General features: G+C 29.1%; 1 protein-coding gene across 1 annotated transcript in view; it reads right to left on the reverse strand.

The window, feature by feature from the left end:
• Positions 1 to 1,591: 1,591 nt before the first annotated feature.
• Parp (Poly-(ADP-ribose) polymerase) overlaps positions 1,592 to 23,393 on the reverse strand; it is a 73,116-nt gene continuing 51,314 nt past the window's right edge. Inside the window, exon 7 of the mRNA XM_065514866.1 lies at positions 1,592 to 3,828. Within this exon, the coding sequence (XP_065370938.1) occupies positions 2,692 to 3,828 (1,137 nt within the window). The 3' untranslated portion in view covers positions 1,592 to 2,691. The remainder of the gene's footprint in view (positions 3,829 to 23,393) is intronic.

Genomic DNA, 23,393 nt, shown 5'->3' on the forward strand with positions numbered 1-23,393 from the left:
AAACAGGCCGTTTCTCTTGGCGCTCCCTTAGAGGTAAGACTTCCGTATGGGGATGCTCTTGTGAGGATAAGGAATTCTCTTAATCAAGAGTGGCTAGATTTTTACAGGACCAGATCTCAAGTGTCTGGACGATTCTTCTTCTCTCTTTTCAATGAAATACCTGCAAGACCTTGGCACAGGGGTGTTGGTTGGGATCCAATTGACATCAAGATTATTAATAGGCTCTTATGTGACCACTGTTATAGTGGCGTTTACCTTCACATGATACGTAAGAGATCGTCTGATGTTTGTGATTTTTGTAACATGATCGACAATTCTGAGCATCTTATCTTTTTCTGAATTCAATGATATTAGAATTAAACACCAATTATTTCGTAAATTTACTAATCTTTTTGACTTATTAAATTCTCATGACATCGGTATATACTCTCAGTTAATTAGTTTCATTAAGGAAGCTAACATACGAGATCGTTTTTAAGTTTTAGGAAATAATCAACCGTTAGTCACTAACAGCGTTATACTAGAAGTAGGCATTTTTCAATGCCCAACGTTTTCCCGTGTTTTTTTTTCCTTTGTGTGGGATACCCTGGCTTTTTGCGTTTTGCTTTGCCATCAGCTATTTTTATTAAAAAACTAAAAAAAAATTATTTTCAAGTTTAACAAACGTTAACATTTTTTTAAAAGCTTCTATAAAGTTAAAGTTTTGTAATTAAAAGAAATTACTTTAAGGTTATGTTTAAAAATTTTAATTTTTAATATAAAGGGAAATAGTTTTCAAATATTTAGGAAAGAAAAATTAAGTACTTAGACGTCTCGTTGTTTTCCATTTTAAACATTATTTAAATTATTCATTTTATTTTTTTCATTTTAAACATTGTTTGAATTATTCACACACTTTCCACAATTAACGGTTAAAAGTTACAATATAATATTGATACTATTCACAAATTTTTAAAAATGTATCGAAACTTTGACTTTGAAGGCGTGCTGTCAAGCAGTATTTTGTATTTTACAAAAACCAATTGCGAATTTGATTGCATTGGAGTTTTAGTAACAGGTTGACAACAAAAAATAATGAATAATAACAACTTCGAAATTTGAATTTCGCACGGGAAAAGTGATACTTTGAACTATAGTGCGCTAGGATATTAGAATGTCTCTATCCATTTCTTTTTCTTTTGTATTTCTCTTCATTTGGCATCAAAAATACTCATAATGCCAAATTACATTCGTTATTTTTTATTTAACAACCTAGAATATTCACTAGAAATAATTTGTATGGCAGAACAACGTTTGCCGGATCAGCTAGTGTATTAATAAATATGAAATAAAATCGAATACAAATTTTATTTCAATAAACTTTGTTTTGATCTTATCATTAGTTTCTAAAAACAAATCAGGCGCGAATCCAGCCAAATTCTTTTGTTGGATCCGCGCCTGATTTAACTTGAATGTATTTTTAAGCCCCTGGAAACTTCAATCATTAAATTTAGCTGTTAGCGAGTCAAACAACCTACAAATACAGGACGTTAAACCCCATTCCAGAAAACTTACCGAGTGATATTTAATAAGGAAAGATCGTAGATTGAGATGATTTTTATTAATATATATTTATTGGCCAAACGAAACAATACGTACATTTTCAATACGAAACTTACTTACAAAGTGGGAATTATTTATATACACACAGCCTCAAAAGTGTGTAAACACCAGCGAATTTTTTGATTTTTTTAAGATCATGAAAATCATTATATACTCACACTATAGTGTATACTCACTTTTGAGGCTCACTGTATATATACAGTGAACTCGCGAAAACGTGAACTAATTTTTACCAAGGGAGTGAAAGCACTCTAACGTAAACATAAAATATGTATTCTAATGCTGTATATGTATCTAAATGCAAATTAAAAAGAATGCAATAAATAAAACGAAAAAGCTCAGAAAATGATGTTCACGTTGTTTAGAGTGATAATTGTAAAAATAAAAGAGTTCTCATTTCCGAGTCGTTTTCGCGAGTTCACTGTATAGGTATATTATGTAAATAAACAAATTCAGATTTATATCGTCGCTGCGCATACAAAAACAGTTGTGTGTTTTTTGAGAACTTTTCAGGAGAGCATAAATAGTGTTAATTTTCTTTTATTTGATATATCACTCAAAAGTGTCTTCCATAAAAATTCTCTTAGCTTAATTTCATACAGTAACTTTATTTTTTAGCAAACCCTTAACCTTTTTTCAAATTCATACTGATAATCTCACATTTCAATCAATTTATATTGGGAAAGAATAAAGTAATTAAAGCGATAACTGCACATCCATTATTCTACTGCGTACACTAATCAATTATTACACATTTTATGATAAAATATTTTGCTAGATATCTGTTTGTTGAAATAACTGGAACAAGATGCGATTTTATTGAAATTCAATTCAAATGAATTAAACTCTTTTTGATTTTTTTTCTATATGATTTACATATAGTTTTTTTGCAAATTCCTTAACTTATAGAGGGATTCGAAAACGGTTTAAACAAGAATTTTTAAAAATTACACATTGCACCTTTTGTATTAGTAGCGACGATATAGTAGTAGTAGTATTATAATACTAATAAGTAAACAAACAAATTCAGATTTAGATAAAGTAGTAATATAATAATATTCAGTAAATGTTTAATAATTGATACATTCTTTAATTATAATTATATTTAAAATTCATACGGAACATGTATTGAATGTTAACCTGAGCAATATCATACACAATAAATTCATTGTACAATAGAGATGATTTAAGATTATCATTGGAAATGGGTTTACCTAAAGGTATCTCCACGCCATCTTCACGAATGATAGATTCGCTAGGATCTGGCATTGTACGTCCATGGCCAAAGCAACTGTGCTTCTCTTTTGGTAATTTAGTAACATATTTGGCGGTAGTACATTCCATCATATCGCCAAGTGCAACCTCCGATAATAACATAAGTCCAGTGGAATTCTGTCTGCTTGTGCAACAGTAATTTGCAGACTTTGATACCATGTCTGCAAAATAAATACCTTTACCGAACATGTAACCAGTCACGGGTGCCTCCGGTGGAGCTATTTTAAGACCATGAGATAAAATACCAGCAAAGTTGGTAAGACGGGAACCGTGCCAAAGCAAACGACGGTTGTGTAATTTTTTGAATGGTTTGTAACGACGAGCTTCTCCTTGACGGGCCACTTTGAAAATATCCACAACCTCCAATTCGTACATTTTGTGTGTTTCGGCATGAGTGTTTTGCACATATTTCTGAAGTAGAGAAAATTCTTCGCTGTTTCGATCTATCGGTTCCAGTTTGGTCTTTAATTGTTCGTAGTGCTTGTCGATCGGATTTACATCTTCCTTGGAACCCTCAGTTTGCAGTAGGCTGTAAGCACACTCAATTTCTAAAAGAGAGTCCAGCATTTGACGAAGTTTTTCAACCTGCTCGTTTGTATCAAGCAATGGTGGATTTTCAGTGCCGAAATTGTGAGGTATTAAAGTATAAAACCGATTAGTAACATCAATAAACTTTGCGTTGGAACCACCTCCTTGAATGAGGTCATAAACTTCAGTTAAAACTTTATAGGCTGTCTGTATTTGCTTCTGACTCAATTTGCCTAATGGCATTTTTTCCATATCCAAATCAAATTCCATCATTGTTCTTTTCATAGATTCAATATCGAACATTAGTTTAATAATATCTTGGACAGGTTGCGACAATTTTGACTTGACATTATGTTCGGCAGACAAATCAATTTTAGCATCTTCAGCATAGTCAATATCTATTGGATACATTCGTCCAGAAACCTTAAAATAGAAGAGTTATAAATATATAAATACTTATATAAACGCCAAGCTAATTCAAAGCTGAATCAATCATTGTTAAAAACAATGGTTAAATTGATTGAAATGCTTTGAACTAAAATTTAACTTATCTGAAAAAGAGACCGTAAACAAACAAATTCAATATCGAGTTATCAACTGAAAAAGTGCTTGGGATTTGGTGGTTAACTGAATCTGATGAGTTTATTTTTTTACTAAAACTAAATCGATTAGATAGAATATTATTTAATTGTAAAAAATACACTAAAACTGATCTACTTCATACATTAATGTCTATTTTTTATACATTTGAATTTCTATCTACATTTGGTGTTTATCTGAAAATTCAGCTACATATTTAACTGATTATGTGTTTCAAAAATAGATAGATGGTATAACATAACAAATTATGAAATAAAATTAGTAAAGAAATTAAGCGACCTATAAACCCCATGGACTGTACGAAACTCAGTTGATTCTTCAACATTGTCATGGACGTTACCATCATGTTCAACATGAAATCTGTGCGATTACTGCTTAACTCAATCCGAAAACGAAAACATACCACGCTTAAGGGCAGAATTATAAATATATAAATGTCGACATTGCAAAAACTTTAAAGCTATACCAATAGTGCCGGAAATCAAGTGCTCGACTTTCGTATTGTCAAAGACCATTATCTTCTGTTGGAATTGATTATTTTGGAACGTTACAAAATTAATTCACATTTTTAATTTAGTGATGATCAGGGAAACCAAAATATGCAAATGCATGTTTTTTCTGGTGAGTCTAATGAGCACATGGATAAGATATTTACACGTTTCAGAACTATTTAAGAATTTTGGCATCGATTTGTTAGTGCATATTTTTGCATATTTTACCCTTAAATGCATATTTTTGCATATATTTATTTTAATAGCATATTTATGTCATATTTTTGCGTTTTTAGAGCATATTTTACTGTTTAATAGCATATTTTGACTTTATTAAAAACAAATTTTGTCTTACTTATTTTTCGCTGTTGTATTACAGGTTTTTACTTCCTTTGTTTAAAATTCAAAATTGAAAAATAGATGGCTTATTTTTAATATAAAATAAGCACTATTTTCATAATAGCGCCATCTAAATATCAAATTTTAGTTCTAATTCAAACTTAACCGTTCTAAGTGTTAAAAAAATATTGTCTTTTAAATTTCCTCCTGTAACATCAGTTGATGTCGAAAGAACATTTTCTATGTATAATAATGTTTTCAGATCCAATAGACAGCGATTTTTATTTGAAAATTTAAGTCAATATTTTGTAATTTATTGCAATAGTAACCTTAATTGAAGATGTGACTTTATATTTATATAAAATATCATCAAAAAATACCTTTCGAGGCCTTTTCATAGCTTAAGTTCCTATTGTTATACCCTACACCACCATAGTGGGGAGGGTATTATGCATTTGTGCAGATGTTTGTAACGCCCAAAAATATTAGTCTAACACCCACCTTAAAGTATACCGAGCGACTTAGAATCACTTTCTGAGACGATTAAACGATGTCCGTCTGGTTGGCTGGCTGTCCATGTAAACCTTGTGCCACAGAATATACAGAAGTGTCAAATTTGACGTTTAAAAAACGCCAAATCAGATGTTAGGGCAGTTCTCATAAAAAGAGATAGCAATATATTTTGTACTACAATATCAGTGATGTGTTAAAGCAAAACGCTATATACAACACGAATTTGGTAGACAAAGAAATGTGAACAAAACTAACAAATAAATTTGTAAGACAATTTTTTCGTAGTCTGTGGCACAAAATTTTTTAAAATGGAAAATTATAAAAATGTGTGTATTGTATACGTGTAAATTTAAATGAAACAAAATTCTTGGTTGTTTTTTACATTTACAAACTAAAACTCCACATGTACAATGGCAATTAAAAGTGAAATATTACAAAAATAAATGATTGCATCAAACTAAATCGGAAAGAAATTGAATTATTGCGGCAGAAAATTAAGACTAAAACAAAATGAAAAGGGCAGTTACTAAAAATGAAACAAATATAGAACTATATTATTTTCTGTCTCGTGACGCCTCTGTATACTTTGTGCCTTGTGCGCAGAGTATAGGTCGCAATTTTGAAGATATTTCGATCATGTTTGGTACATATTACTTTTTCTTCCCAAGGACCAAGCCCATTGAAACTGGCTAAAATCGGTCCATTATTTCACCTAGCTCTCATACAAATGTCTACTCGAAATTGGACTTTATCGGTCATAAATGTTTAATTTATCTATGTTTCTACACAAATTTCGCTCCAAATAAGTTTTATATGTACAAAATTCATGTCACCAAATTTTGTTACGATCGGTCCATAATTAGTCATAGCTCCCATATAGACCCGCTTCCGAAAATCACTTTAACATGCATAAATCTCTTAAAAATGTTTGTATATACACAAAATTCAACATAAATAACTTACATATAGACATAAATCACACGACCTAATTTCATGGTGATCGGACCATAATTGGTCATAGCTCCCATATAAGGCCCACTTCCGAAAATCACTCACGAATATAAATTATTGATATTTTAAAAGAAAAATATTTTTACTCATTTACTTGATGTATGTTTTATTATATTTTTGTTAGACTTGTTTTAGTTCATGTTATTTTTGTTTATTTTTTAAATAAAAGTATATTGTTTGGTTAAAAATTATGTAAAAGTTTGTTTTTTTAAGAGCATATTTTTTAAATTTTAAGAGCATATTTTCAAGTTTTTACTGCATATTTAAAGCGCTTAAAACACTTTTTTTAGAGCATATTTCCGGTTTCCCTGGTGATGATATATGTAAGTGTATCAATAAATGCAATAATTAAATGTGAAAGTGTTCTAACGTATGTTTAACTTGAGTCATCATCTGATGATGTACAGTAGGTAATTTGACCCAATATCTGGCCAAAAATAATTTTTTGCACTAACAATTATAATGTTTTTGTTAATGACGTTTGATTAAGCATAAATCAAAGCAACTAACTGCATATTTGGTTTTTGTAAAAAACAAAGTTTGTTTTCCTATTTTAAAAATTAAAATCTTTTCAACTTATTTTTATAAAAATTCTTTAAAAATTACCTTCTTAGCGCCCAAACAGAAAAAAATGCATTGCAACGGTATTTCATTATCAGAGAAAGTATAAAATACACTTCATCATTTAAGCTGTGAGCATATTTTAAGGAGAAAATTATTTTTTTCATTAATATTTCTTCAATTAGATTGCAGAACCCGTCAAACCTAAATATTTTTCAACCTCATTCTTCAACTTTGGAGCACTTATCTCTCATCTGCATTATTAAATATTTTATTTGGCGCAGATCTACCCTTATCGTCTATTCTATTTTCGTGGCGAAACCTTTCTATAATGTGCTGGACAGTTGAGGAACTAATTGCTTCAAATGACGAATAGCGTTTTTTCTTTTCTCAAGTGAAGTTTGTTTTCCTATTTTAAAAATTAAAATCTTTTCAACTTATTTTTATAAAAATTCTTTAAAAATTAGAAAATTCTTTTTTTCATGAATATTTCTTCAATTAGATTGGTTTTTGTTATTTTTTCTTCCTCAGCATTATAACAGGACATACAGTTTGTCAAAAATATCTTTGCACAGTAAACAAATTTTTTAAATTTTATTTTCATTTAAGAATTCCAAGAATAAATTCATTACATTTTTGTTTTTTTTTTCACATTTTCCGTTATTGGACCTCTTACGACTATCTGACTCCACCAACACATTTAAAATTGACAAACGCATTACAGCACCAACAACAAAAATATATGTTTTTTCAATATGAATGGTGTCAAAAAAATCTTTGCATACTGAGTGAAGAAAACAAAAAATTGGTTAAATATACTCGAATTTTGTGCAAATAGGCCTTTTTATGAGTGTTATTGCATTTGGAAGAGGTTGCATAGCGTTTAGTTAAAAAATAGTTTTCTACAAGTGACTTTATATTTAAATAAAAATAATGGCAGGAATTCGCATTTCGAAAAAGATTATACTTTTTGTATTTTAATTATTATAAAGGAAAATCTGCAAGTGGAAAATGATTATGGGCTAAGAGTATCACATGAAACACTCCGAAATGTGCTACTAAAACACAAATATTCCTCAGGAATGGCTAGGAAAAAACCCCAGCTCTAAATAAATAAAAATATTGAGAAACGATTAAGATTTTCTATAGAGCACATTTCACTCCCTCCAGAGTGCTGGGACGACTAATTTTTTTCAGATGAGACAAAAATAATGTACTGTCATGATGGAATCCAAAAAGTTAGGCGAAAATCTCTGACAGCTCTAGAAAACAAAAATTTAATTCCTACAGTTAAGTTTGGAAAGCTTTCAGTTATGGTATCGGGTTGTATATCCAGTAAGGGAGTAGGGGTAATCAGGATTTTGGATAAAATATTGACGAAATAAGTTTATCTTGATGTTTTAAAAACCGATTTAACCGCTATCATTCTGAAATTCGGTTTTGTTGACCCGGTAAATTCAAACAAGTTTTAATACAAATATTACCAAGACAATGATCCCAAACATAACTCTTATTTATTTGGTCGTGGTTACTATATAACTGCACAAAAGTTATTGATGCCCCTGCCCGAAGTCCTGATATTAACCATGTCGAAAATTTGTGGGTACATTTAAAGAAAAAAGTGGGAAAAATATCGCCAAAGAATCAAAACGAATAAATTAAAGAAGAGTGGGACAAAATACCCTTGGAATATGATATCCCTAAGCTAATTAACTCAATGGGCAGCCGTAATTGATGCTCAACTTGGACACACAATATATTAGCAGCTAAAACCCTGAAAATGTATCACAAACTTAATATTTTATCGAATGTGCAAACATTTATTTGACAGTAAGGGTACTCATTTAAACGCTTAAGTTTCCCATTTGTGCAAATGGGCAAATTTGCGCGACATGTTTCATGAACCCACCTTTTCAATTTTGTGCAAGTTTATACAGAAAATTTATATTTGTCAAATAAAAATACATTTTTTTCAAATTGTATAAATTTTAATTTTAAAATGTTGAATGAAAGTTAAATCTTTGGAACAAACGGTGGTATACATAGTTTGGAGGACTTGATTTATGTTCTAGCTGTTGGTTAATGTTTTCATACACAATGTCATTTAATACAATCATTCTGTTCCAAAGTTACACAATTTTCACATGCACAAAATTTTTATATTTTATTTGATTTTTATTTCTTATAAATAAAAGTAAACAAAAGCAGCTGATTCATCAAATGCACAATAAATTCAAGTTTGCGAGTCTAAATTGTCGCGCAAACTTATCGGAGTTGTGCAAATGAATTTCCATACATTTTTTGACATTTCATTTGCGAGAGTGTAAAAATGCACAGATTGCACAGTTTGCGAGGCTTTTAAGCGTTTACATGAGGACCCTTAGTATAAAAATTGATTTTTTTGTCCTTTTTTATTATAATAATGAATGGTTTTATTGAAATTGATTTTTTTGTTATCTATTGTATTAATAAACATATCGCACTCGTTCAACAATACTGTATTAACTCAAATTTTTTAAAAATTCACTTTTTGCAAGAAATCAACTAACAACATCAATATCTATCCACTGTAAAAATTTCAACGTATTCCGATTACTCTTTCATCTCGAAAACCACATTTGAGACCATTTTCGTGATAATTAGTGACTAACTTGTATCAACAAAAAGGTATTATTTTAAGTTAATAAAAAAATGTAAATAGAAATACTTCGTATATTATCATAAAAAATGTACTATTTTGAATTGAGTCTTTGTTCAAGTTAAAAATAATCAAATTGTGTTATTTAAATTTGGTTGTATTTTGAGTTGATACTGTTTTGTTGATAAAATAATATAAAAAATATCGATAAGTTTCAGAAAAATGGTATTAACTCAAAAAATAGATTTATTTTGCAATAATTGCAAAACTTTTAAAGAAAAACATTTTAAATATATTTTCAAATGGAGTTTGCTTAATATGATGTATTCGGATTTTCAAATTCTCTTAAAATGTAGTTTTTGTCCTCTACTGAACATTTTAAAATTTTGAGTTAATACAGTATTGTCGAACGAGTGCGATATGTTTATAAAAAGTGTGTTGAAAATAATAAAGAAGTTGATTATTTATATGCTGGGATCGAATTCAATTTCTATGTTTTCAATGTTATATGTATTTTTTTGGTTTGGGAACCATCGATTTGATAATATAAAAAGTATGTTGATATATTTATTATGGATTTTTTTTATTACATAATATATAAATATAGTTATGTGTATAATGTATTATTAATTCAGGATTACAGCTTTGTAATATATGTATATTTAAATTGGTCTAAATGGCTTTATATATTACAATGAATAAAATGAAAAATAAAAAATAAAAATATTAGTAATCAATGTTTTCTTTGAAATTTTGTTATTTTTTCTCTATGTGCAAAAATTTTTTTGACAAACTGTATATCATTACATTTTATATAAAATTTGTTTGATAAATTGAATGAACATTCGACTAATTTTCGATTTTCTAAAATAATTTTACCTGCATCAAATAAGCTGTGAGTCACTGTATTTCATGTGGAATATTGATTAACTTCGCATAAGCTTTTGATAATGTTGCACAGTGGTATGAGAAAAAAAAAGATGGAAATAAATCTGTAACTTCTAAACCCTTAGTTCAATTTGAATGAAATTTCACATGCGCAAAGTGGAAGTTTTGTCGAGTTTAAGTTTTGAATTTGGACCTCATGACCACACCACTAGCTGGACCAGGGGTCCCTAAAGTAGGACACCTCGGGTATGTTAAATTTTAAAAATTATCCTATTTCTTCGTTTGTGTTCGGATTTCAAAAAACTTACATATATAGAATCTTCTCATCGAGCACTACATAAAACCTCGTCGTAGCTATCAATTATCTTTTATCGCTTACGAGATATTCGCATTTGAAAATTAAATTTTCAACATTTTTACCCACTCTACTCCAGATTGACAACAGACGTATATATCAAATAAAGAAAGAATTGGTTAAAAATCACGACTGAGTCCAAAGTTACATGCATTTGAATTTAAAAAAAATAAAAAAACGCGATTTTTCGCTATTTTTTGGGGGAAAAAGTTTGGTTTACGTGGTAGTTCACTACGTGCGAACAATCAAGTAGAGTCGAAGGGACCCCGTTTTGGGGAAAAAAGTACTTTAATTCTTTTTAAGTTATCTAAAAAATTTCTAAGTCTGCTTTTACACAGGGCAAGTTTACTTGAAGCAAGTCTCGTCGATTCCCTTTTAAACTTGCTCGTCTGTTTACACACAGCAAGTCTGTGAGCAATTTTGTATGGCAAAACCTAATAGACGCCATATTGAAAATGAGAAAACAAAAGAAATTTGAAGAGACTTGCCAGTACAAGCAAGTGTGTACCCCTCTTCTTTCTTCTTGCCTCTCTCTCCTATAAACTCTAGACTTGCGCAAGAAAAATTGCCCTGTGTAAAAGCAGACTAAGAGGATGTATAATGAATTTGTACTTTTTGAAAAGCTAACATTACATCAAATATTTTAAATGAAAAAAAAATATATAATTTTTGATTCCGAGGGGACCAGGTCCATTCAAAAAATGTCTATTTTTCATGTAAAATTCAACTTTAGAGCAAAAATTCTCAAATCGCATAGTCGATATCAAATTATAATAATCTATTTTAGATGGCCCAATATGTTCTTAATTATTTTGTAAAGGGTTCCGATAGCCAAAAAATGAAAAAATCCCATTTTTGGAATTTTCAATACTTTTTTGAGAATTGCGGGATTCCTGATTACAAATGTTATTTACATTCATAAAAATGTTATGTAGGCAACATGCTTTTTTATGAATTTCTATGTTAGGTAAATTATCTGCGAGTTATTAAGTTTTCCCTAATTAATTTGCCACGTAAAAAATATAAGGTAGAAATTAATTAGGGAAAACTTAACAAATCGCAGATAATTTACCTAACATAGAAATTCATAAAAAAGCATGTTGCCTACATAACATTTTTATGAATGTAAATAACAGTGCTAGGTAAATTCTCAGCGAGTTGTTAGGTTTTCCCTAATTAATTTGCCACGTAAAAAACATAAGGTAGACATGTTATATATCAATGGACAGGATTTTGTCTACTTTCCAATAATGTATATAACTTTTGACAATTAACAAATTCATGGAATACTTTTTTTAAAAATATAACAAAAAATGCTTTTTAATGAGTTTTGGCATAGATACAAATTTTTCAAATTGAAATAAAATTTTTATTTATGAATATTTTGTAATATAATTTTACACTTATATTGATTTTTTATTAAAAATGGAAAAATGAAAACAAATTTTGAAATTTGTAATCCCGCAATTCTCAAAAAAGTATTGAAAATTCCAAAAATGGGTTATTGGAACCTTTACAAAATAATTAAGAACATATTGGGCCATCTAAAATAGATTATTATAATTTGATATCGACTATGCGATTTGAGAATTTTTGCTCTAAAGTTGAATTTTACATAAACAATTTTTTGAATGGACCTGGTCCCCTCGGTATCAAAAATTATATTTTTTTTCATTTAAAATATTTGATGTAAAGTTAGCTTTTCAAAAAGTACAAATTCATTACACATCCTCTTAGAATTTTTTTAGATAACTTAACCCTTTCAGACATTTTGTCCAATATATTGGACATTTGGGTTTTTCCTTTTAAAGCAGTGTCGCTCAATATCATAATTCCCTAGCACGCGTGATAGGGCAAGCAAATTCTGCTGACGTTACTTTGATACACATACACTATAAGCATACTTGTGTGTTGTCTTATAATGATCATGTGTTTGTTACTTTGTTTTCATCTCAGATGTTATATGTAGTAATCGACGAGAAGATTCTATATATATGTAATTTTTTGAAATCGGAACACAAACGAAGAAATATTATTATTTTTAAAATTGAACATACCCGAGGTCTCCTAGCAAAAGAGGTCTTGAGCTCCAAATCTTCTCGATTTTGATTTTAGAACCATGGTTTCTTCTGGAAAAGTTCTTAGAATTTTCCGTAGATTAGTAATTAGCTATACGCTTAGTAGTCAAAAAAATTGAACCACTATAGTGCCCAATATATTTTTTTTTTTAAATTCTCCACATAAAAGTCTTAAAAAGCGTTTTGAACTTGCTTAAAAAACAACAACATGTTTATGCACATCTGAAAAATATTTTTGCGTATACTCAAATGTAATTTCGTTATTAGTGGTCGAATTTTGACCACCAGGCGATCCTAGTTCTAATTAATGTCTGAAAGGGTTAAAAAGAATTAAAGTACTTTTTTCCCCAAAAAATGAAAAGTGTTAATAAAGGAATTCTGAATTTATTTTATGTTATTTTTCGTTTCGGTTTTTGATTAATATCATTTTCATTCAGACAGCCTCAGCTTAAACTATAGCGAACTTTCTAATGTGAAAAAAATAATATGTAAGAAAAAAATCTATGATGTCTACAATTTTATTATCAGTGTAATTTATTTAAATAATGTTTCAAAACAAGATTTAGCTCCGTTAAAGCAAAATATACAAATTTTTTGTAAAAATTGATCGTTAAGGCGCCACAAGCAAGGCTCACGGAAAATTAACGACTTTTTCAAGAAAGATTTTGTCTGAAAGGCTTATACGCCATAAATTTCTGTTAGTTTTCGAGATATTCAGTTTTTTTTACTCTTTTTCATATAGTGGCAACCCTAAAAATATTCACTATTACAAAAATCAAAAAACCCAGCTGTACGTACCCATGAAAAACTCCTAAATTCCAAATTTCAGCCATATCGGCCCATAACTTTGGCTAAAATTAATTATGGCCTAAAAAGTAGGTCAAAATACCTACTGTGTAATGGACAGAAACCATTAGGAAATTTCACAGAAGAATATTGTTTGGGGGGAAAAGAAAAAAAAAACTGAATATTAATATGTTACTTCTAAACCAATACACTGTGGTCCAAAATCCCAATCTAGCCGGAATAAAGTCATTTTTATAAATATTTCAAAAGCTATTTATTTGTATGGTAATATGTTGACAAGTGTCCATACTACATAACGGCATATTTTTATACCCTTCACCTTCGTGAGAAGGGTATATATAAGTTTGTCATTCCGTTTGTAATTTCCACAATATAATTTTCCGACCCTATAAAGTATATATATTCTGGATCCTTATAGATGCGGAGTCGATTAAGCCATGTCCGCCTGTCTGTGTCTGTTGAAATCAATTTTCTGAAGGCCCCAGATATCTCCGGGATCCAAATCTTCAACAATTCTGTCAGACATGCTTTCGAGAATTTTGCTATTTAAAATCAGCAAAATCCGTCCATAAATAACGGAGATATGAGCAAAAATCCGAGACAACCTCTGAAAATTTCATCAAAAAACACAATTTGCATGCTTTGACAAAAAAGCAACAAACCGTATGTTTGGATGTGTGTTGGTTTTATTGCTTTGCGTATTTTGTTTTTGTTTTTTTGTGTTTTGTTTCTTTTGGCGTTGTTGTTTTTTATACAACTAAACGTATGTGTGGTTGTGTTGGTTTTGTTTTGACAAAAAAGCAACAAAACGTATGTTTGGATGTGTGTTGGTTTCATTGCCTTGCGTATTGTTTTTTTTTCTTTTGGTGTTTTGTTTCGTTTGGCGTTGTTGTTGTATTTTATACAACAAAACGTATGTTTGGATGTGTGTTGGTTTTATCGCTTTGTTTTTTGGTTTTTTGTTTCGTTTGTAACTTCTACAATTTTTAAAAGTGTTCTTGATAAATTTAGGATGCTGTACGATGAAAGTGGGCAATGTACATACATATGTATGTATATACTAATTATTATAACAAATAATAATGCATCCACAACAAAGGTGAAGGGTATATAAGATTCGGCATAGCCGAATATAGCACTCTTACTTGTTTTTTCTTTAAATATCTACACTAGCATTGATATATTGCTTCAAATATAAGTAATTGTTTCATTGCTAAAAAATTAATATCTCAAGTGACATTTAATAGTGCAAGTGAATGTGTCTGCAAAAAATAATAAGAACAATTAAAAATAAATTTGTTGGTGTAATTAATATAACAAAAGTAAGAGTAAAAATTACTGTATAAATTTTTCATAAAATATGTTTTATTTAGAAAAAAATTGTAATTATGTACATGTGTGTTTTAAATGTGCAATTTTTGTTCAATGTCCATATTCTATTAGAATTTCAAATGGTAATTTATCGGAGTTAAGTTTTAGTTTTTATGTTGTCGTCATCGATATATATGTAGCTTTTTAATGTTTAAAAAATTAGCTGCCAGTTTTTGCCTAAACGATTTTTATTTCATTTAGAGTTTGACATGTCCATTACAAGGAAGGAGCTGTATTTTTATTTTTAAGGTTGGCGTGGCATTTCGCCCACTTAAAATTTTTTAATGAAAGGTAGCCTATAATTCCTTCCACACATACAGAAAGACGGTGTGAAAATTTTAGGAAAATCGGTCCAGCCGTTTTGCCGTCTATAGGCTTCAAACAAACCCACAAAGAAAAAATTTACATAAAAGCACACACATTGATGCCCAAAAAAAATTGTTTTTTTTTTCTCAGATTGTTTATATTGATGAAATATATAAATGTACAAAGTTTCATGTCGATACAGCTTTTTAAGACTTTTTTCCGGCTAGATTAAGCATTTGGACCACTGTGCGTTAGTGGAATTTTAATAAAATCTCACATGACTACTATAGAAGAGGTGTAGTTGAGTTTATGTTTTAAATTTCTATTTTACACACAAAGACCCAAAAATTAGGTATCTCGTTTATACAAAATTTTTTTATCCAATTTATTTGAAAAGGTTGCATATGTGTAGAATCTTCTAGAATATACCTACAAGAAACATTGCTATAGCTTTGTATTATCCTGTAGTTTATTAGAGAAAACTAAACAAAATGTAAAAAAATTCAACAATAAAATAAAATTTATAGATTTTTGGTAATTATTCGAACTTTATATATACAGTTACTGTCAAAATAATAGCACCACTGTAGGTATTTAATTTCAATATTCAATTATGTCGCAATGCTTCTATATTTTTCTTCATAACTTTACAGTCCCGTTACTAGAAGTATACTCTCTCAGTAAGTAACAATTTTTTTGTCGAAATAACACTTGTTTATTTTAAAACGCGTTCAAAAGTATAATTACATTCAGTGGGAGCTGTCAAAATAATAGCACCAATAATATTAATTAAAGAAAAAGGTCACAAATTTAACAAATAATTTTCTAAAACAATTTAAAACGGTAATTAGCTATTGGCATACGTATTATTCATAATATTTTTATATGAATTTTGTTGATCTAGTGTTCACAATAGGTCGTGCTAAACACTGTACAGGTGAAAAACGTGAATTAATTAAAAAATTAATTTCGGAGGGAAAAACGTACTCCCAAGTTCGAAATATTATTGGTTGCTCCAATAAAATGATACGAAATGCAATTACCTTTCAATTTAAAGCCGAAACACGTGGACGAAAAACAGTAACACCACACGCAATGGTCAGTCGCATAGTACGGCAAGTAAAAAAAACTCCGTTTATGTCAGCTGTAGAAGTGAAAAAGGAATTGGAACTACCAATAAGCACTGAGACTATATCCAGGAGACTTAGAGAATATAATCTAAAAGCTCACAGTCCAAGAAAAGTCCCTCTTTTGACAAATAAGCATGTGTCCAAACGGTTGCAGTTTGCTAAAAACCACCTAGAGTGGCTAATTGAAAAGTGGCGTAATATTCTGTGGACAGATGAGTCAAAAATAGTTTTATTTGGTGGAAAGGGTTCTCGATCCAATGTTAGAAGACCACCAAATTCGGAATATAACCCAAAATTTACCGCAAAGACTGTAAAACATGGAGGTTCCAGTATCATGGTATGGGGATGTTTTTCGTACTACGGTGTTGGGCCTATTCACCGTATAAATACCATCATGGATGCAACAGAATACGTCAAAATACTCGAGGAAGTAATGCTGCCGTATGCTTCTGAAAATATGCCACTGATTTGGGTCATGCAACAAGACAATGACCCAAAACATACTAGCAAAAAAGCTAAAAAGTGGTTTCAGGACAATAATGTCCCTTTGATGGAATGGCCTGCACAGTCGCCTGATTTAAACCCCATCGAAAATTTGTGGGCAGATGTTAAGAAGAAGGTATCCGAAGTGAAACCGACTAACAATAATGATCTTTGGGTCACAGTGCAACAGGCCTGGCATTCCATTTCATTAGAGAGGTGCCAGAACTTGGTCAATTCCATGGGAAGGCGCTGCAAAGCAGTTATTTCTAACAAGGGAAATGCAACTAAATATTAAAAACAGTACGTAAGGATAGCTACTCACATTAGAACCAGTGTAAACTATTTTAATAAAATTTTAATATTTTTGCTTTCAGGTCAAGATGAGCAGTGCTATTATTTTGACAGATTATTTTTTAAGATTTTTGGAAAAAGTTGAATTTTTTGTATTAATTTGAATTTAAATGAATTTTTTTTATTTTCATCGTTCTTTATACATATTTTTTTACATTTTGAATAAAATTACAAAACCTCTTTTTGAATAGATAAAATTGTGTTACGTATTTAAAATCAGCTATACTAGTGGTGCTATTATTTTGACAGCAGCTGTATATAATTTGAAAGTAAATTTTTAATTAGGCTTAAGTTCATTTTATTATAATTTATTTGTAATAATTCAAAGAATATCACTGAATACTAAAAATTTTAGACAATTGGCAAATTGGAATGCATTTTCTACCCTGCCAAGGTCGTCATCAACAATCTTCATTGTCAAGGTCTTATTGTAAATTTCATCTATTTAACTTACTATTATCTATTATTAGGAATTAGAATATGGGAAGCCAAATTCATATTTATATTATGTGTAAATTATACGAAATTTCAAATATTTTTTATTATATATGTGTATTCTTATTATTACAAATTTATTGTTTTTTTTTTATTAGTGTGTCTGTTGCTGTAAATTATAATAAGCCTAATTAAAAATTTACTTTCAAATTGAATAAAATAAAATTGTTTGTGGAATTTTTTTTACATTGAGGGTATTCATTTCAAAAAATGGAAAATTAGACTCTGATTTTTTTACATTTTTACACACAAACACAAGAAAAAAAATTAAAAAAAATTTAATTTTTTTGTAAAATTTGTTCATGTTTTTGTTGTGTAAAAGTGTAAAAAAATCAGAGTGTAATTTTCCATTTTTTTAAATTAATATACTTATAATTAGGGGGCGGATTTATATGCAAATGCATGTTTTTTCTCGAACGTCCAAATACAATGTAGACCAATTATCTATCCGAATCGCACATTTTGCTGCAAAATGGCATCGATTTGTTAGTGCATATTTTTGCATATTTTATTGATAATGCATATTTTGTTATATTTTACTTCAAAATGCATATTTATATGCATATTATGCTAATTTTTAATAAAAATATAATTTTTTGTCATTAATGGGCAATACATTGTTTCGACAACAATTTTTTTTGTCGAATTTATTATAGAAATAGCAGTAGATAACATTTACTAACTAACTTCTTTCGACATCGAGAAACTGGCATTAAGTTCTTCATTGCTTAACAGTAATTGAAAATTATCATTTCAAAACATTTTTCTTCAAAAAAGTTTAGTTTTTTTAAGTATCAAAAATTCATTAAATGTATCGAAAAACATTCATATTTGTTTTAATTGCAAATTCGATTTATAAGAGATTTCGTTATCTAAAGATTCACATACACAGTTACCGCTCCTGACAGTCATTTCTACGAGACTGTCGTAAAGTAGTGATTTTGGAAAACTTAGAGACACTATAGATTACATAGAGAAACTTAAGTGATAATTGTCTTTATGCTAGCTTCCATGGGATGTATAAAGTAACCAATTGACTTCTCTCTGCATTACAAATAGCACGTCAAATGACCCAAAATATATAAATTGGAGTCAGCCAAGTGATCAGATATTATTTCCCTCTATAAGGGATACATTTACTAATTGCTTAATTGCTTGTTTATTACGAGATAAAAATTAAGGTTGGATGCTACTTTACAGCACGATCAAAATAGAGAAGCTCTAAAAATTATGGCTTTAAACAAGTATTCATACCAAGATATTACAATTGATATATCGTCCATCGTTTTTTCAGATGAAAAATTATTTTAAAAATAGTTTTAGAACTTTAATTGTTTAATTCCTGGTATAATTTAAAGAGTTCTAACTGCTGGCAACAGTGTTGTGTATTTTTTTGGACATTTCGAATTCCATACTTAATTATTTTATGTTTCTGCACAAAAATATAAGTGCATATTTTTTAAATTTTTAGGTCATATTTTGATTTTTTTGAAGCATATTTTAGGCGAATATTTTCCAATAATAAATGCATGAAAATCCGCCCCCTACTTATAATAAATAAAATTTTCTCCTCAGATGATATTTCTATTCTATAAATTTAGTTATCTTTTTTTTTAGATTTCAAAGAGTGCCGGGCGGAATATTGTGACACTAGGCCTAAATGTTAAGTGCTGAAAATTTGAGCCAAATCGGGCAACGATTTCTGGACGCGCATCGAGGTCAAAGTTCAGATATATGCAAAATTGTACTGTTAATATGGAATAAATAGGTGAAACTCGTTAGCTTACTGCATTGTTTTCTAGAAATATGTAGATTTATTTATATTAATTTATTTATATTAATGAAAAAAAAAGTTTTGGAAATTAGCCCTGTATCTCCTTTGGTTCAAAATGACCCAAAAACTGTATTATCGCCAAAATTAGAGAAAAATGCAAATTTTTCAGTTTTTGAAAAAAATTTGCTACTAAATAAATACTTTTGCAATTGAATGCAAAAGAATCGAAATATGTACGTAATTATCGTTGTAATGAGATATAAATGACAAAATTTGATTAAAAAATGTTAAAGTTATTACAAATTCGCCAGACCATTACCGTGTTTCAGACCACTTGAACAAAAAATTTAGATATTTCGAGAAAAATTAAAATAAAAGCTCATTTTTACTTAAAATATGTCCATATTTACTTGTATATGAGTTTTTGTCTTCGTAGGATACCGTTAACCTATTCGCAGGTATGGCCAAAAAAAATAATTTTTTTTAACGGCTGTTTCAAAACTCTATTTTCAAATTTTTAAAAATTTTGTTAAACAAATTTCAGATTTTTTCGATCATCACATTGGGGTTTATTGAGATCAAAATAGGGAATAAAAATATGAAAAAATTATGTCAATACCTCTTACAGTTTTTCCGTACCTGCGATTTAAATTTTGCGTTTTTCAAGAAAAACAAATTTTTTGTCCATATTTAGGCGAATGAGTCCAATTTCCTTACTGTTATAAATTTTAAGTAAAACCTATTCACAATATTATAGTCCTTGTAATTTTAAATATGTTCTGAAAGTTTTACTAAAATCGGAAAACGATAACCTTTGAATCGTGAAGGTCAAAGGTCAAATTTTTCAATATTTGGAATTTCTAATGAAAAGATAGCGAAATGTTACATATTTTTGGGCCGATTAATATTCATCAATATAAATAAATCTACATATTTCTAGAAAACAATGCAGAAAGTTAACGAGTTTCACCTATTTATTCCATATTAACAGTAAAATTTTGCATATGTCTGAACTTTGACCTCGATGCGCGTCCAGAAATCGTTGCCCGATTTGGCTCAAATTTTCAACACTTAACATTTAGGCCTAGTGTCACAATAATCCACCCGGCACTCTTCAAAATTTTAACAAAAAATTTTTTCCATACAACTGATTGTCACTCTAATATCTATATATAAAAGAGTAACGTTACTGACTGACTGACTGATTCATCATCGCACAGCCCAAACGGCTGAAGCTAGAATCACGAAATTTTAACTGTGGGTTCCTCCCTCCCCAAAAGCATCCGATAAGAAGGGATTTTTGGAAATTCGAAAGTTTAGGGGGTAAAAAAGGGTAAATTCGGTAACCTTATATCTTCAAAACTAATAAAGATACAAAAAAACTTAAAATAGCATGTTACTCCATTTAAAAAATAAGCTGACAGGTGTTTCGTACTTTTTGGAAATTCGAAACTTTTAGGGGAGAAAACGGGTAAAAACTGTATTTTGGTACTTTTTTTGCACCCTATGTATCTTTTAAACCAATAAACATAGAAACAAATTTTAAATCGTATTCTTTAATTAACAAAAAATAAAAAATATAAGTTTGGTACTTTTTGGAAATTCGAACCTTTAAGGGATAAAAATTGTGTTAATTATTGGTACTTTTTCATAAAATATGTTTTTCTATAATTTGACATACACATACGAATATTTTATTATGAGCTCCCACCACGTTACAGAAATTTATTTAAATGAAATTGTACCACCTCAATGGGGATAAAAAAAGGTACCAAAAAGGGGATAAAATACATTATATTTGAAATTATTAAGCCAATTTTGATAATTTTTTTAACGTTGGTTCCTGGATTCATACAAAAATAACTAACAGGGTGTTATTTGGAACTCGAGTACCAAGGTGTATATTGGGCAGTGTTGCCACCAAGAAAATTATAAACTACACATCCTCATACCTAAATTACACATACGAGAAAAAATTACACATGTAAATAAATTTTCGGGTTTCAATAGGAGAAATTGTCTAAAATTGTCATGAATATAAAAGGTTTTTCACAGTTTGGACCAAATACGATCACTTTATTGTTAATGGACAATTTTCACTTGCGGTGATTTTAATTTATCCAGGAATTGGATATATTAGGGTATTAAAAGAAGGTTAGCAATCTCTTTTTTTTTAATGAACTTTTCTAATTTAATGAATTCTTGAGATCAGTCAAATATGTCAATCCCAAATACGCTTTTAACAAATATTAATCAATGTTCATTCGGAGATTATTCCATTGGAAATTGTTACATTTGTATTAAAAATTTAACAATATTTAAAAAATAGCACACTGTTTGCTTTCGAATTTGAATTTATTCCTTGTTTATATAAAGTGCTTTGAAATCAGTTTTGTTTTCAGTTTCTAAGATAAATATTTTTTAGTATTTGTTTAAAAATTATAGCTCTGACCATTTTCCTTCCTAGTAAATACTTTACCAGTAAAATCTTGTAACGTTTATATTTTTAAAATTTGTAGTTATAAATTTGAAATAAAGCTTCCAAAATAGTAAATAGTAAGTCAATTTTATTGTTTATTATTTAAAACACACACCAGGAACCAGAGAGACAATAGCATAAACACAAAACAGTTCTTACGGGTAAAAAAATAACTAGTAACAATTTGTAAAAAAAATTTTCTCATACAAATTACTACGTTCTTGCTTTTTCTCTTAAGATTGGCTAACGATACCCCGAAATAACTGCAATTACCGTTACCGATATAATAGTTTATATCGTTATCTGTAAATACCGCTACCCTTATTCTATAAACAATTTAAAATTATAAAAATACAAATTTTAGATTTTGGGTTATCTTGAAAATTAACGTTTTTCCAATAACAATTTTTAATAACTTGTAAAAATGTATAGTTATTGAATACTATTTGTTGTTTTATATTTTTTTCATGTTGGAATTAAAAGTGTTTAATATAAACCAAAATTTAGTTTCTATTACCAATATTACGCAAACAAAACTATCAGAAACGGAGAAATGTCCACTTGGAAAACCAAACGTAGCAATTTCCAAATTACTTATCGTATTTTTCTGCAAACCTTAATTTTAATTTAGTTCAAACTGGATTCATATCTTCATACATATAATTCCATTATACTGAGTATAGGAGTAAAATATAGGATAGTAGCTATTCCCTCATATAAACGTACATATTTATTTCAGTCGGTTTTGAAATCTGAACAATCATTCAATTAAAATCCAAAATATAGATAAAAGACATACATTGACAATTTATTTTGGATATAATTGGAATTTAAAATTACACATAAATTACACATTTACTCAATTACACATGGGCTACACATCCAAGTTAAAATTACACACAATATGTGTAATTACACATGAAGTGGCAACACTGATATTGGGCCAAATCCGGATAAACAGTTTGGTACTTTTTTTAAAACATATTTATTCTTGGGCACATTAACACAGATTTTAATATTTTGATACATGCCTATAGCATAAACAATTTTGGCAAAATGGAATATTTTTAAATTTCAAACTTGAGGGGTGTTGAAGTAAGAAAAGGGAAATTGGTACTTTTCTCCTAATGGTACTTTTTTAAAATTTTAAATTATTTCAGTTATCGACATTAAAGTTAGCTGATATGTATTTGAGTGAAGTTAGTGTTAGGAATAGGGGATAATATTTAGGTACCAAAATGTGTGAACTGTACTATAGGTACTTTTTTGTTCATTTAATGGTACTTTTTTGAAATTTCTATAATATTGGACTTAGAAA

The sequence above is a fragment of the Calliphora vicina genome, chromosome 1, assembly GCF_958450345.1.
Source record: "Calliphora vicina chromosome 1, idCalVici1.1, whole genome shotgun sequence".
Lineage (NCBI taxonomy): Eukaryota > Metazoa > Arthropoda > Insecta > Diptera > Calliphoridae > Calliphora > Calliphora vicina.